At 35.6% G+C, this 15,756-nt stretch overlaps 1 protein-coding gene across 2 annotated transcripts; it reads right to left on the reverse strand.

Moving 5' to 3' along the window:
- Positions 966-10,221, reverse strand: LOC18773570 (transcription factor LHW). Of its 2 annotated transcripts, XM_007208194.2 has the most exons (10): positions 8,896-10,221; positions 7,653-7,871; positions 7,464-7,545; positions 6,599-6,640; positions 6,452-6,511; positions 3,595-5,466; positions 3,388-3,489; positions 2,930-3,070; positions 2,707-2,832; positions 966-1,730 (listed from the first exon to the last, which is right to left on the reverse strand). In XM_007208194.2, the coding sequence occupies exons 1-10, from the start codon at positions 8,988-8,990 to the stop codon at positions 1,554-1,556; spliced, it is 2,916 nt and encodes a 971-aa protein (XP_007208256.1). In that variant the 5' UTR covers positions 8,991-10,221; the 3' UTR covers positions 966-1,553. The 2 variants fall into 2 exon arrangements, with proteins under 2 accessions (XP_007208256.1, XP_020420851.1); XM_020565262.1 differs by lacking the exon at positions 7,653-7,871 and having other exon boundaries at positions 8,896-10,218.

The raw sequence follows: 15,756 nt of genomic DNA on the forward strand, positions 1-15,756 counted from the left end.
ATCAGTTTTCTACCTCACTGGGTTTTTCTCCAAGCAAGGTTTTAATAAGGCAACCAATCTAGGGACATGTGGTCTCCAAGGGGGAGTGTTGTAAAGAAGAATAAGTAAAGAAGAATAGGTGAAGCCCACATAGTCAACTAACACCCACCAAACCTAACCACACACCCACCAAACCAAACCACTACCCAATTGATTGAAGAATATTAATGATGTTGTTGATTGAAGAATATTAATGATGTTGTTGATTGAAGAATATTAATGATGTTGTCTACCAATTATATTGTGAGGTGAACAACCAATGTCTTAGGCCTATAAATAGATACCTCCATCAAGAGAAGTTTACACATATAGAAGAGGAAGAGAAGGAAGAATGAGGGTGAGTGAGTTGAGAGGAAAGAGAGCAAGAGAGAAATTTTCCAAGAAAGAAAATTGAGTGAGCCATACATATTGTAAATACAAAGTTGTAGCCCTATTATTTTACATAGTGGAAAAGTTACTGCTGCTGCTCTCCAGGGATGTAGGCATAGCCGAACCTCGTTAAATATTGTGTCTCATCTACTTTACGTGCAGCTCAGTATTCGCACATATACCAGTTCATTTTATAACAGAAAAAGGCTTTTATTTGCACCCGACCTATTTTGCCCTTTGTTTCTTTTGTAAGGGGAAAAAAAAATCTTACAATCACTGGCATTTGCAAGGCAGAGACGCCAGAAATGCCAATTTCAACTTTTTTTCTTTGGTCAACTAAGGCTAACCATCTGATCTGGGTGGTCATCATAATGTCACTTCAACTGAAGCTGGCCATTGTTGGCCCCAAGGTCAGCGGGCCTCTACCGAGACCAGCCATGATACAGTTATGGTCATGACCACCTCATTAAAAACTAATTTGAAAAATTAAAATTTTGATATATATCATGTCACTTTCAAGTTTAATGTCATGCCATTCAATTAAGCAGAAACTAAAGCAGGAGAATCCAAAGGAAAACATTTATCAATTACCATGCATTCTCAGGCATGAAACATAACTGATCAATAAACCTTACAAATTCAAAAAAAGAAAAAGGCAGTCTTGTTTAACTAACACTTGGGAACCCTTACTCCCATATATCCCACAACCTCTATACATTTGCAAAAATCTACAGCCCATAAATCATACCCAATCAGTAGCCTCTACATAAACTGCCAAAGTGCCCTCCATGGCTAAAATCTTTTAGTAGGGCCAATAATTCAAACATTCGGATTCTTAGCTAGGTAAAAGTAAACACACCATTAGAATGATTTTGCAGAGTTCCTCACTAATACAACAAATCTCACCCAGCTAAAAGTGAGAAAGGTCAGGATCACTGTTTGTGGTAGATAAACTTGGTCAAAGTGAGAACCTCCAGAGAGAACTTAGTCTAGAAAGCATGTTTGTCATGGCAAGCAAACACTAGGCTTGCTCTGAACATGTCCAGACCAACAAACTACAGCTAGTGGCTCATCACAATCTACTGCTCCTACGAACTCGGGTATAGGTTAACATTTCCAGACCAACAAACTGTATAGCTAGTGGTTCATTGTAAACTACTAGGCCTACCAGTTGCAGTGATAGGGGATGCTAGAGGAAAAGAGTGTTGGACCATCATACTGTTCTTCATGGCATTTACCGATGACGCATTGCCTTTTACAGTTTGCTCCAAAAGTTGAACTAGCGACATAAATATTTCCATCCTCGTTACATCCCTATTTGCCTGCAGATAAAACTTGGAAGTAAATGACCAATATATAGAAGCTAGTGTTGCATGTGCCTTTTGAACAAGCACATGATTTCAACGTGATAAAAATGAGTAGTGACAACAAAGCACATGCAAAAACACTTAATAGAGATCAAAGCTCGCGTTAAGGAATCCAGTAAGAGAATGACACGTCAACTTTCATTCCAATCAAGAAAATATTGGTAATAAAATTCAGGGCAGCGAAGGCCTACAACAACCATACATACTCTCATCTCTCTACATTTTTATGAGAAAATGTGGACACTTAAGATTACCGTGGCGTCTTTGTTGCTGATACTATGATACTCAAGTTTATATGTTTATTCTAATTTTCATTTTTAACCTAAATTAAAAGAATCCAACATGCTACTATATCCTTGACTCATGGTTCAAGTTAAAAGTATTTCCATTAGTTTTCATATAATGCGACCTTCACACTTTTTAACACTTGCTTGGGAGATTGAAATGAAGCTGATGTTAAAAATCCTTTAGATTCCAGATAGCAGGACTCCAGTATGAGAAATACAGGCTTAAATGGTTTAAAGAGGGGATGTGGGTAGTAGATTGAATGAGAATTTAAGGACTTCATGGTAGTAGGAGATTCACCGATTTGCAGGTGCAGAATTTTTGTGTAGTTGTATTTTAGATGATGTTTGAAGCAGAATATTTTCTGAGTATTCAATACTCTATTTGATTCCATAATAACTATTAAGAAGAGGAATTTTTGGGCCTTAAACTAGGTTAGGGGTTACACCAAAGTTCAGGGAGAGGAAAAAAAGGACAGAATTTTCACGATAAATTAAGAACAATAATTACTGACAATCTCACTAACAAAGTTCCAAAACATTATTGCTAGACTGAACAAGCAAAGCATGTCGCCAACGAAATAATAAAACAGAAAGGGAAAAAACAGAAAGGATAATTCCAAACACAAACGGCTTTTGAATATTACCTCTACTGCAAAGCGTGCCCATATCTTATCATTCCGAGCTTCCATCACCCCCTTCAAGATGGTCAAACCCAAACCTCTGATCAAATCAGCAATTTCTAAAAAGAAACCCTGTTCTTCACAAAGTATCTGGCAATAGAGATAATAAAACAGAAAAACATTGGTACACACTTCACTTACAGCCAAAGCACCAATTTCAGAAATTCAATAGAATGTTAATCACTACCTCCACAAGCATCTGACGAGGCGGATTCAGATCCTCAACAATGATAGGGCAAACCATTGATTGTGACCCAACCTCAAAAGCCCATGTTGCCCCCCCATCAAAGTCGTCGTTTAGAACCAGTCCACCTTCTTTGCCAATAATCTGCATAGCAAAGAAATTTAATACACCATCTACAAAGGTTTTCTTTCTTATTTGTTATATCTGAAAGCAAACAATGGTGTACCATCAAACCATGATAGCACATAAACGACTTTTACTACTATATTTTATAATTTCTACAGCTGCCCTAATTTATGGCATCAAATATATAATATACACATTATATCACTTAGAAAAATTGTGAAGCATAATATTCCTTGTTTTTAAATATCTCATATCCTGACTCCCAACTTTCTCATCCATGAGAAATTTTCTGTTTAACAGCAAACACAGGGGAGATAGTAGACAGTCTTTTGTACCTTAGATTCTCCTGTTTGTTTTAGCTTGTCAGCATGCTTTGTGACGCTTTGCAAGAAAAGCATATGCTTGATAGTGCGTTCAAGCAGTGCGTCTATGCTACACTGTAAAAACAATATAATGGAATCAAAAGAATGGCATCAGTATCTGGCATCTGATTATTGTAAAATTCCAAAGAACAGACAGGAAGCAAAGAACAAATATATTACTTTTGCTCCATTTGGCACAATATCCCGCAACTCTTTGACCCGATCTTGGATCATCTGACGATCTTTTGGCCTTGGCCTAGGGTTCTCTCCAGGTTTAAGCCTTTTGCGATTTGATTTTCCCATTACATCAGGCCTCTTAGAATATGCAGTTGAAACACTACTCTCATGCTTTGCAGTATTACCCTGTTCAGCCCAAGAACTTATACGAGATCCATATATGGAGGTAGTCTGGGAACAGTTCCCCACATCATCCCTGCTACACCCAGACAGGAAAGAACTGGGTTCTTCTATCCCTGCTTTTGCAATAGCCTTAGGAAGGCCCAATGTCTCCCCATGCACATGATTAGGCATACTAACCCGTCCACAAGTGGGAGAACTGTTAGGCATGGAAGAGCTACTGATTTTTGTCAATGTTGTTCTACATGACACGTTATCATCAGAGCTCTGCTTGACAGCAGACTGAGCCCTAGAGACCACAGCATCTAAAAGATGGTCAGCGCCTCCCCCAGAGAAAATGCTACTGTTTGATATTCCTTGACCTGCTGAATAATAATCAGAACCCAACTCCTGCACATTTGTAAATGTCGAAGTATTCTCACCCAGGTCTTTTGTATTTGAACCTATCTCATCAGCAAGAAATTTGTTCCAATTGCCATTAAACAGCTTATTTTTAAAATCCATACCCAAAACGTCAAACAAATCAGCTCCCGATGAAATTTGAGTACAAGCATCCTGTGTAGCATTTGCAGATCCTGGACTACAAATTTTATAATCAAGGTCATCATGAATAATATCAGGGATGTTCTCGCTCAAAGACATGTGTTCATCTGGATGAATCAATGGGATGCTAAGGGCTTTAAACAATTCATGATCCATCCGTTGCTCCCTCAGGGCCAATTCATTCTGAGTAAACTTCACATTAGTAGAAAACTGTCTCTGGTCAGAGCCCTTTGAAAGCATGTTCTGAGAAGCTGATTGACCTGCCACACTGGATGAAGAAACCCCTTCTGTTTGGAAATCATCAGCCTTCTGAAATTTACCACCGGACAGACGTCCACCACAGAGGTTGATGTCAGCTGCCCTGTGTGAGTCTGAAGGAGAACAAGGAACTAAAATTTTCTTTGAATGACTACTTGATCCACCATGTGCTTGACTTCCTCCAACCACTGAAGCAGTAATCAAACCTTTGCTCTGATCAAGGATTAAACTTCCATTTGTTCTCAATTGAGGCGTGATACCATTCGACGCACTAAAGTTGTTATCGAGATCATACCTAATGCTACCGCCAGATAAGATCTGATGTTCCATCAACTTTAAACTGCCCTGATTTGCACCTGACTGACCCAAACTAGATGGGTATTTGAGTCCCCTGCTTGAATTATATGAGGGAGTCAGCTGGTTCAACCACACATCAGAATTTGTGGCAATTACTTCAGCTCCCCCAACTCCATCCTTTCGTTGGCCGTCAAAAGAAAAGTTTGGTTTCATCAATGGAGAAACCGTTGGTTGTTGAGGGTCATCATGAATTTTAGGTAGATTTTGGGTAAGGTTAGGGGTTTGGAATGTTGAATCAGTAGTTTGAGACTTATTGTGAACATCTTTAAGAAGAGAGTGAGATGGTTGGCCAACAAGGCCTGAGGCCCGAGATGAGTTGCTTTGATGTGTATAGTTATCAGTCATCTGAGCAGAACCTGCTACCTTATAATTTCCAGCTGGATGCATAGGTGTCAGTATACCAGCAGTATAGGGTACTCCAGATTTGTCAACCAAATCTTTTGTTGCATAGTTTTCTGATAATAGAGCACCAGGAATGCATCCTAGTTGCAGGATTAAACTCTTCACATCATTGATGAATCCTATATTCTCCATCATCTGAAGCAGAATGGATACATTAATCAGGTTGGAAGCAACTGACAGAAATCAAGAATTGATTTGGCTAGCTAAAAAACACCAACAGCTTGCGCCAGAATGGTCAAACTTGAAGAAAACAAAGGTACTAATAGTAATACAGGTAAAATAAAATAAAATACTCATTGCTAGGGAATTTTTGTCTTAAAATCACATCCATTGTTGCCTTTTTTTTAATAACATACATCCGTTGTTGCTTGCAACAGTGGCTTGCCCAGTCAAATACATAATTCATTTGTCCTGAAGCCCATAACTATCTTTTGATATACAAAATAACCACTTCTCAATAGGTTAAAGTACAGTGCCCAGAGGTCTTGCCTTACAAATATTGCTAAATCCAGAGTTACACAGGTGAAAATTTTACCAGGATGGACAACCATAGATTTTCCTCATGGTTGGACAAACCTGGTCGTTTAGCTAGAAAGAAGATGAACTCTGGGACAGAGTGAGGTTCTTGGCAGCTTTATGGGCATGGGTTTGGGATGATTTAGGGATTATTCTCATTCTTCTATAATGTTGGTTTTGTTAGCTGTTGTGATGTGAGACTAGATTTTTCGAATTTAGAGCTTTCCTTGCTTACCTTTGCTTCTAGTGGTCTGTCTTTTATTGTATTTTCTCTTCTCTCTTCAGATTGTGGATTCCTTATCCACTCTTTGTATAGCTTTTCTACTTTAATAAATTGCTGTTTCTCTTATTTTTTAAAAAAATTAAAAATAAAGATAGAAAGCAAATGATAGTGTCAGGAGAATAAGATGCAAAGTACTGGAACAAAATATTTTTTGGGTGATTTAAGGGAACAATATACATATCTAACAGTGCCACTTACATTCTGTCATCTAAATTCATTAAACCCACATGCACAACAAAGAAAACTAAATGCATATTACTGTGTAAATATACATTCTGCCATCTAAACTCATTAAACCAATATATACTATAAAGGACTTACAGCCAGGGAAGAACCAAGTTGAACAACACCATGAGGAAGAACAGGAATAACTGCAACTGTCTGCAGCCCAAATAAAACACAAGTACTGTTATGAAACACAAAAATATAGAATATGCAAAACAGTGGACTATATTAAAACTGACATACCTGCATGCCAGCAGAAAATTGGTGGTGCATCTCATTTAGGACCTGAAACAGCCACAAAATCAAGTCATATAAAGTACAAATGCCAAACCCCAAAACTTGAATATAAGCCACATTTAGTGAATCCACATTTCTGAGAATTTCCATGTGCAAATGCCAAACCCTGATTTCTTGAAGTTTTAGCCTCTCACAGACACCATTAATGAAAACTATTTCTTTGTTTTTTTGGGGACACATTAATGAAACTATTAAGAGGGCTCTACATCGTTAACTTCCATTTAAAATTTAGTTTCACACATTGAAGCATAAAGACCAGCTACTCCGTGAAAAAGAGAAAAACCAACATTCACATGTTTTTAATTATGAAGAATAGAGCCACCGAAGAACAGATCACCTTGATTCCGTATAATCTGTGTGCTTACTAATTAGGATCCTGACTTTCTCAGAAGGATTTCATTGAACTTTTCAAGTTTTCAAGGAAAAAACTGTATTAAAAGGCACGGGTAGAAATTCTGTTTTTTGTTCAACAACCATCGTGAAAATTCAAAGATTGATATGCAGTTCCTGATAAAGTACTTCTATTTTTTAAATAAACATCAAACACACATTTATTTTTTTAAGGAATTAATATCAAGTGTTCGATCTTCATTAAACAGTTGGTGAGCAAAAAAAATGTAAGGACTGTATATATACGAACACACACACACACACATGTATAAACTTCTTATGAAATATGCATTCATGTATAAAGTGTTAGATGAGATCCTGCCAAACATGTGTGTATAGTTGAAATTTATTGAACCATTTTCATCAGCAATAAATAAGAAAATTCATATCAAAATGGGGTATTCGAAATACTAATATATACCTCCGGTGGATGGGCATCTTTAGTGTAATTGCTTGATAGAATCCATTGATGGTTTCCTGTAAATGCAGCTCGTCCCACTATTCTGAAAGGGTCCAAACAACAGTTTTTAAAAATGGCTGCTAATAACAAAAGAACTTTAAAAATGAGATACATGCCAAGCAGCAAACATAGTTAACAGAAAGGTCATACCCTTCGCCCACTATATTAAACGGTTTATCCATCATCATTCTATTAATAAGTGAAGACACTCTTTCCTCTGGTTGAATACCATTAGAAGAGGAACACACTTCAGAAGAAACCCAGCACCCTTCCCACTCTCCAAATGGTAATTCGGCTCTTTCAGTTCCAGCAATGCGTTTAGGTAGAGAACATATTGATGGTTCATAATGACATTCCCAAATTAATAGTCTGCCACCAAAGTAGAAGTATTTTCTTTAAACTCAAATTACAAAAGCCTCATCACTGAACAGATGAAAGTCCCAAGAACAGACATCAAAACCATCAAAAGATGGCACGGGACATGAACACATCATAGATTTGAACATTAACAACAAATAATGACATAAAAAGTACAAAAAATAAATAAAAAGACTTGAAGGCTAAGTAGTTCAATTTAATTGAAAGTAGTTTTAATATGTTCATAAATTATTTAAGTTTCAAACATATCTATTTAAAATGCATTTCTCAGAAGTGAAACAGTGAAGAAAAGATAGTAACTGGTCAGCAGAGAAAACTCTCCTTTTTATTTGGGTCAAAGCAAATTAACCTGTCATTGCTGGTGAACAAAATAATAATTAAAATACCTTTTTTGTTACTTGAAAAAATATATATATAGAAGAGGGTATAAAACCAATAAGGAAGACAGATACTGATGGAATACTCATAGGCAGTAAATGAGTCCAATAAAGAGCGGGTTTGGCAAACTAAATGCAAACCCACTTTTCACTTAGATTCTTAAAGACAAAACAGAACAAACCAAAAACCAAAACATAAACTTCCAAAAACAGAAATAAAGAGACACGAGATTGCGAATCAAATACAAGAGAGAACACACTAAACAATGAGACTATAACATCTCCATCGTATATCTTAGAATATATCCCAAACCCTAGCCCTTCCAACCAAACGGAAAGAGACAACATATAACTGATAACAGATCCACACTGTTTGGCCACTGAGAAAATGCAGGAAAACAAAAGAAGAAAAAAAAATTTGAAATAACATCTAAAATCTCTAAAACCTCAACCTGAAAAGTGAAAATTATCCGAACTTTTCTCCACTTTCTCAAAGCAACCAAACAGACACATAGGGAGCAGAATTATTAGCCAAACAAAGACAAATTTTTCAAAAAGAAAAGGAGGACAAATAAAATAGGAAAACCGAATATTTTTACAGCATTGTTTGTGTTTCGTCCAATTTGTGGGGAACTTACTTAGGGTTTTGGCAGCCGATCTTCCAGAACACAGCATAAGCCCACTGATTGGAACCGCAGAGTGTCTTGAGCGCTTGTTTAAGCAAAAGCCCCATAGTTTCGGCTTCTTCGGAGCTCAAAAGTCAAAAAATCAAAGCAGTAATCGGACGAAAACCACAAATTTACAGCCAATAGAAACAGACAGCGAGGAAGCACATCAAGATATCAGTGCCGGAGACCGTACATTTCCAGCGCCTAACTTCCACGGCATGATCCTCTTCCCGCCTGCTTCGTCCTCAATCCACCAGTCCTCTTCCTCTCCGGATCCAAGTTCCACGAGTTCAATCGCAATCTCCGGCCGGCCATGGATACAATACAGAGCGAGAGTGAGAGAGGGAGAGAGAGGGAAACTGAACGAAGCTGAACGGTTTCCGAAGAATCTGAACCCTACACTATTCCACAAGCTTCGAGCCTGTAGAAAGCCTCCATTGTTCTTCTTGGTCTTCGTTTTGAGCTGAAAATGGTGAAATTTGAAGAGTTGCAGAGCAAACAAAAGAAGACGAGAGAGAGAGAGAGAGAGAGAGAGAGAGAGAGCGATGCGTGTGTCGTGGAGACTGTCCAATACGGTATCGTTTGCTGTGGTGGAGAGCGATAGAGAGGTCTGTGAGGCAAGGTGAGGTCGTGTTCAGGTTTTGCTTCAGCTGCTGCTGCTGCTGCTGCTGCTACTGCTCTGTTTGTTGCTGCGAAATTCTCTGCGTAATGTTTTGGAGTGCGCTAAAGTGCGCCACAATAAAGAGGCCGAGAGAGGTTGGGGCTGGGTCACAGCGCTGTGACGTTAGCTTTCCCTGCATTTCTATTTTTTTCTTTTTTTCTTTTTTTCTTTTTTTTGGGGTTTGTCGTGTTTGAGTCAGATTGGGATGTAATTGTTGTTGGGTCTGAACAAATAAGGTTAGTGCGGGTTGCTGTCGTGATTACGTCATATTTGACACTGCCCTTGCTTTTTGGGTGAAATTACAGGAGTGGCAGATGGGGAGGATGGCTTTGGATTTGAGTGGAAGAACACGTGGAGGGCTGCGATTGTTTTGGTGGTGTGTGTTTTTTTTCGCTGAAGTGAGAAAATAAAAAAGGAAGAAATATCCATATCTTTCTCTTTTTTTTTTTCTTTTTTGTGTTGCGAGAATATTCATAAAATCATGATTAATGATTAAAGCGGAGAAAAGGGCCATGATGGAGGAGATTTGACTCTTCTCCACTTTTTTGCTTTCTTTTTCATATTTTGACTTTTAATCTTGTTGCATTAACACCAAATTTAATTGCAAAATCGACTCATGAATTAAGGATAATGCAATTGAAAATGAAGATGTGGCCAATTGAAAATTTAAAAAAAAAAATTACTTGTCCAAATAATGAAAGTTATATCAATAAAAAATAATAATAATAACTTGAAAAGTAACACCCGACCACCCCCTATTCAAGATTTTAAACTTTTTTTTAATTATTTGAATAGGTGTCCATTAGCAATTGAGCCACTTTTTATTTCAGGAGGTGGTCCTCCTCTTCTTTTATGGCTTTACGCTTCCATTCTAGCGCCTAGGTTCGATCCTCCTTTCTCTCAACATCACTTGAGTTAGTAGTTATTATCTATTTCTTTTCTATGTTGAACATTAAGAAACAACAGCGACCTAAGCCTTTGGTGTGCTCATAAGTGGTCTTGGATTCAAGCCCTCATAGTACCTGTGTGTGTGAATTTCATCCTTCCCCTCCTAACTTTAACAAAAAATAAAAAATAAAACCCACAGCCTAGGAAATATGGTTAAACTCAATGGAATAGTACTGAAGCCTTGAGAGTTTCATACTTGATTAATTGAACACAATGATTTCAATCTCATCATCATGTGAAACATTTGTGCTGGTCATCATGTATGACTTTCGTTCTACCAAAATCACAGTTGCATTGGCATCCACTTTAGTCATGGCACAAAGGGTTGAACTTGTCTCTACAACATTATTAGGATTCACTAAGAAGTTTTGTCGTCATGATCTTTCAAGACATAAAAATAAGTCGTTGGTTGACACTGAAAGATCGTCTTGAGAGCTTATTTTATAAAAGTTATGAGATGCCTTAAGTATATCGCCAAAAGCAATTTCTTAAAGGATATAGAAGGAATTAAAAAATTAATTAAAAGGCACAATGTGTACTTTTTGTTCATTGATCTTCAGAATTGTTGCCACATACTCAAATCTTGAAGGAGTTAAAATTTAATTAAGACTCCTGAAGAATCCATAAAACTATTCTTAAAACAAACAAGGACTTGTTAGAATGACAAGTTTTTCCATGTAGGTTTTAAATGCTCAAAACATACCAATGCATGTAATATGCCAATAGATCTTTATTGTAAATCTTAACTTCTGCTATTTGCATTTTCGTAGACCTAGTGAACAAATTAATGAGAATAAGCTTTATTTTCATTCTGATTCTTAATAGTTAGTAAATAAATTAATGGAAATGTCTTACTCCAATTCATGCTCACTCCAATTCTTAGTTAATAAACATACAACCCTTTATGAATGCTGAGTTTGCAAAGTTTTTTTTTTTTTTTTTGCCAAATTAAATGGCTAGATCCATTAAACTTACATTTTTTCAGAGTCACTAAGCCATTGATGTGGTATTGTTTAATTTATTTTCTATTTGGGTCCATTCTCGACCTTATTTTTTTATAGTAAGTGAAACATTGTCACATTAATTGGTACCTAAAAAAAGTTAGTATATCTAAAATTAACGTCTAGTCCAGTGAAAAAGGATATTAACTTTGAGATTAACAATCTTATATTCGAACCCTCACAATACCTTAGTAGTCTATGTAAGAAAACCCCTCCCATTTATATTTTAGTATTTTTCTATTGCATGGATTTTTAAAAATTGAAACTTTAATACTTTAAAATCTTTTTCACAATAAATTCTCAAAAGCAAACATTATATTCTTGAAGTTATTCCCCACTACATATGGGTCGGATAAATAGGTGAATTTCCTTACCTCAAATGACCAAGCCATCCTATGCCACTAGTCTAGTACTAGCCTTCTTAATATTTATATTTCTAGTCACGTGCTTTGTTGAGCCCAAAAATTCCACACCCCATTCAAGGAAAGTGGATGTTTAAACGCTTATTTACAGTATTTTTTTTTCTTTCTTTCTCTTTACCATTTCGCTTTTTCTTTGAGAGGTTCAAAAAACTTGTAGTAAGATTGAAGGCAAAAGCTCATTCCACTTTTGCCTTTTTCATTTTTGTATTAGGCCTGTTGTGGTAGCGATTCTGTTCAGCTGTGTAGGGGTTGCAGGTTTATTCCTTCAAAACCTCTCTAAGTGGATGGGCATGCATGGGCCTCTATCCATGCTAGCTACCAACAATCAAGTGCGTCAATGATGCACCTATAGCCTAACATTTACTTGTATAATACGTGTAAGCTTAATATAAATTGTTGGTCCGGGTAGTTGTATAATACGGTATTGGATGTGGTGTGGGCGGGGTTGATGGTGGCGGTAATGGTGGTGGTGGCAGTGGGAATGGTAGTAACGACAACAGTAGTGGAGTTTGGTGGTAATAATGGTCATGGTAAGATGCCTCAAATACTTATTTGAGGAATATCTTTGTGAAGTCGTTTCATATTGTATTTTCGTGATTTGAACTGTCTATCTTTAAGGTATTTTTTTTAAAGATCATCCTTGTAAAAAATAATTGAATCCGAAATCATTTAACCACTCAATTAATGATTATTATTTTAATGCTTTCTTGGAGCACCGTGTTCAATTTTTTTTTTTAATTTTTTTTTTTAATTTTTTTTGTATCACAACTAGATGTCTTAATAGTTTTCAATTCGCCTGATTTTTTATAAAGATAATCTATGAAATGAAAACCTAAAAAATAAACAATTTGTATCGTTCAAATAAATTTGTAGCGGTATATGTTGAAGAGTCTTGTTAACAAAATATTTGACAAAATAACATTATTCATATATTAAGAAATATAGCCAGTAAAACACAGTCCACCTTTTAGAAAATTCAAGGCCGTCAAAATAACAATGATAAGTTCCCTTGATAAACTTGTAAAAAAGAAAAGTTAGCTTAATGTTTTGTATCCCTATTTTCTTCTGTGTGCTATGAAGCCTAAAATTCTATTATTCGTTGTTCTATGACTCTGGCGGGCTTCCATACCAGTCACTGTCCCAAACCCCTTTTTATTCAACTTCCAGAAATACCATCTTTGTTTTATAAATATAAAACATATTGAAAAATATTTTTAGGTGTTTGTGAAGCTTGTGTTGTGTGATGCTTCTATTCTTTAACTGATCTTCATTATTTAGCCCTAATTTAATATTAATATTCCACATGGTGGGTAGGTCTGTTGGTCAGCAGCTACATATGTTCAGGTCAAATATATACATTTTGACGAGGCTTTTTCAGTTGTTGGATTTTTCATACAAGTGATACTGAAAAAAAAAAGAATCGAATCTAGAACATTTAGTGTATGAATAAATATTCTTAATCACTTGAGTTATAAATTTCTTACTATTTCGGTCATTAATCTTCACCAACTTGTGCAAGAGGTATTAATTTTCAAAAAGTAAAATATATTATCAACATTTGATTCGGATTAGAATATTAACCGTTAGATTTTAATCAAAATGTGGTTGAATCAAAAAGCAACATGTACACACAAAAAAAGCAAGTAACTGGATATTTTAATTGAACTACTGGTGACTGCTCTGTCACCCTTTGTATATTTTTTTCTTCTTCGGAACAATAATAAATTTGTTGAGGCATGAAAAGATGGAGCACTAGTTGCAGACACATGAGAGTGTGTTCCTTTTTGTGTGTTGGTCTACTTTTTTTTTATTTAAAATTTCATCTCAAGAGTAGGTATATAGTAATTTTTGTGGGGAAATGGGTAAAAAAAGATTCTCATGGAAGGCATATGAAAATGTGTCCTCGGATTTTAAAATATCATTTTTTTGACTGAGACCTAATATTTATTTACTCTCTCGGCAATGAGATGTAGCCACTGGTCTATTTTTCATACAAGAGTATGATTTACTCAATCAGTCACTATAAAAGTTTGAAAATTTTATTTTTCAAAGGAACATAATTATAAGTAATAATGAGCAAGCCTATGTGTCAAGAACTATTATGAAGATCAGCAACAAAATAAAACATATATGAACGTTTTTAAAACTAAAAATGAGTGTGGATGAGCTCTAGTTCAATTTAGCGGAAATAGCTAAGAGTAAAAGGGAGCTTTTTCATTGAGGAATAAAATAGTGTAGATTCATTACCGTCTTCTAATTTGAACCGTTAAATGATTTGTAGACTCTGAATTTAAAACAATAGTTAAATCTTGACAATACTTCATAACTTACATGGGTATGTTTTCAAAAGTGATATAGGGATTTGTTGAACATATACTTGAGTTTAGCTATTTGTGAGATTTTTCTTTTTTGATTTATGGGTATTTTTTGTTGATTTTGTTATGATATATGGGTTTATGAACTAAATTTTAAACTAGAAAATTGTAATGAATCCGCACACTTTCAATCCGCAATAGAAAAGTGTCTAAAGTGTAAATATAATGTGATATCAATTTTCTTTGGTCATAGTAGTTATTAGTTTAGCAGGTAGAAAAGAGATAGTTATTTTGGGCTTGTTTGATATCCTACTTGGATCCAATTTTATAAACTCAAAAATAAATTTTAAGTTCAAAGCCACAAAAATCCGTTTGATAGGCCTATTTTAAAAAACTCAAACCGAATAAAAACTCAAAAACACCATCATTATTAAAAACCAAAAAGTGAAGTTTGTTAGTTCTCTCTCTCTCTTCCCCTCTCTCTCATTTCTATCTCTTCCTCCTCCCTCTCTTATCTCTATCTCTTCTCCCTCTCCCATCTCTCTCTCCCTCTCGCCTTTTCTTTTGTTAATTTCAATTTTTTTAGATCTTAAAAATAGTTTAGAGTTCAATACCAAACAAGTTTTTAGATCTTAAACTCACTATTTAAAAACTCATGTTTTAAAAAGAATTATAGTTTTTGAATTTGCTTTTTGAGTAGGATATCAAACAGTGTTTGTTTTTCTGACTTTTGTATTGAGCTTTTATGTAACTATCTATGGTAATGCCATTTTCATTCATTTGAAGAAAAAAAAAAAGATATTTAAGTTGTGAGACGAAAGAGGAAATAGATGTTAGCATTTGTAATAAAGAAACCTTTTTTGGCTTTTCAATTAGATTAAATTTAAGGAAAAATCTTTATTTTGAAAAAATTAGGAAACAACTTATTTTTTTTAAAAAAATTTAAGGGGGTTTTGATAAATAAAAAATAAAAATTTAAGGGTCCTCTCTTCTCAGGAAAAAAACAAAAAAAGGATCCTCTAATTTTTGCGAGCCTTGTGCGTGGGTAAACCCCGAACCTTATCAAAGTCGGCCCTAGTCCACACATCCAAAGACCCACCAACATGGAACAAAAATGAAAAATAAAAGATATAATTTAGTATGTTGTGGTGCAACATATAATTAGATTCGCCCCCCCTCTTTGGACCAGTAGGAGCAGAGCAGACCAAGCATGTTCATACATCGCATGGCTCAAGACATCATCATTTGAGACTGAAAATCAGCCTTCGGCCGTGTGCTGAGTCAATAGACTTCGCTAAGGATCTCAAGTGCAAGGGAAAATTGATGGGTTAACAAAAAAGATTCCTGAACATTTTTCTGTTCGAAATTTTCTACTGGAGGATGGAAATGCTTCTTATAAGTGGCTAAGTTTCAATTATTTTGTAGGATCAAAGGCTCTGCAAAGAGGTACGAAATCGATCGTCATTATTTTCTAGAGTATGTTA

The sequence above is a fragment of the Prunus persica genome, chromosome G6 (assembly GCF_000346465.2).
Source record: "Prunus persica cultivar Lovell chromosome G6, Prunus_persica_NCBIv2, whole genome shotgun sequence".
In the NCBI taxonomy this organism is placed as follows: domain Eukaryota; kingdom Viridiplantae; phylum Streptophyta; class Magnoliopsida; order Rosales; family Rosaceae; genus Prunus; species Prunus persica.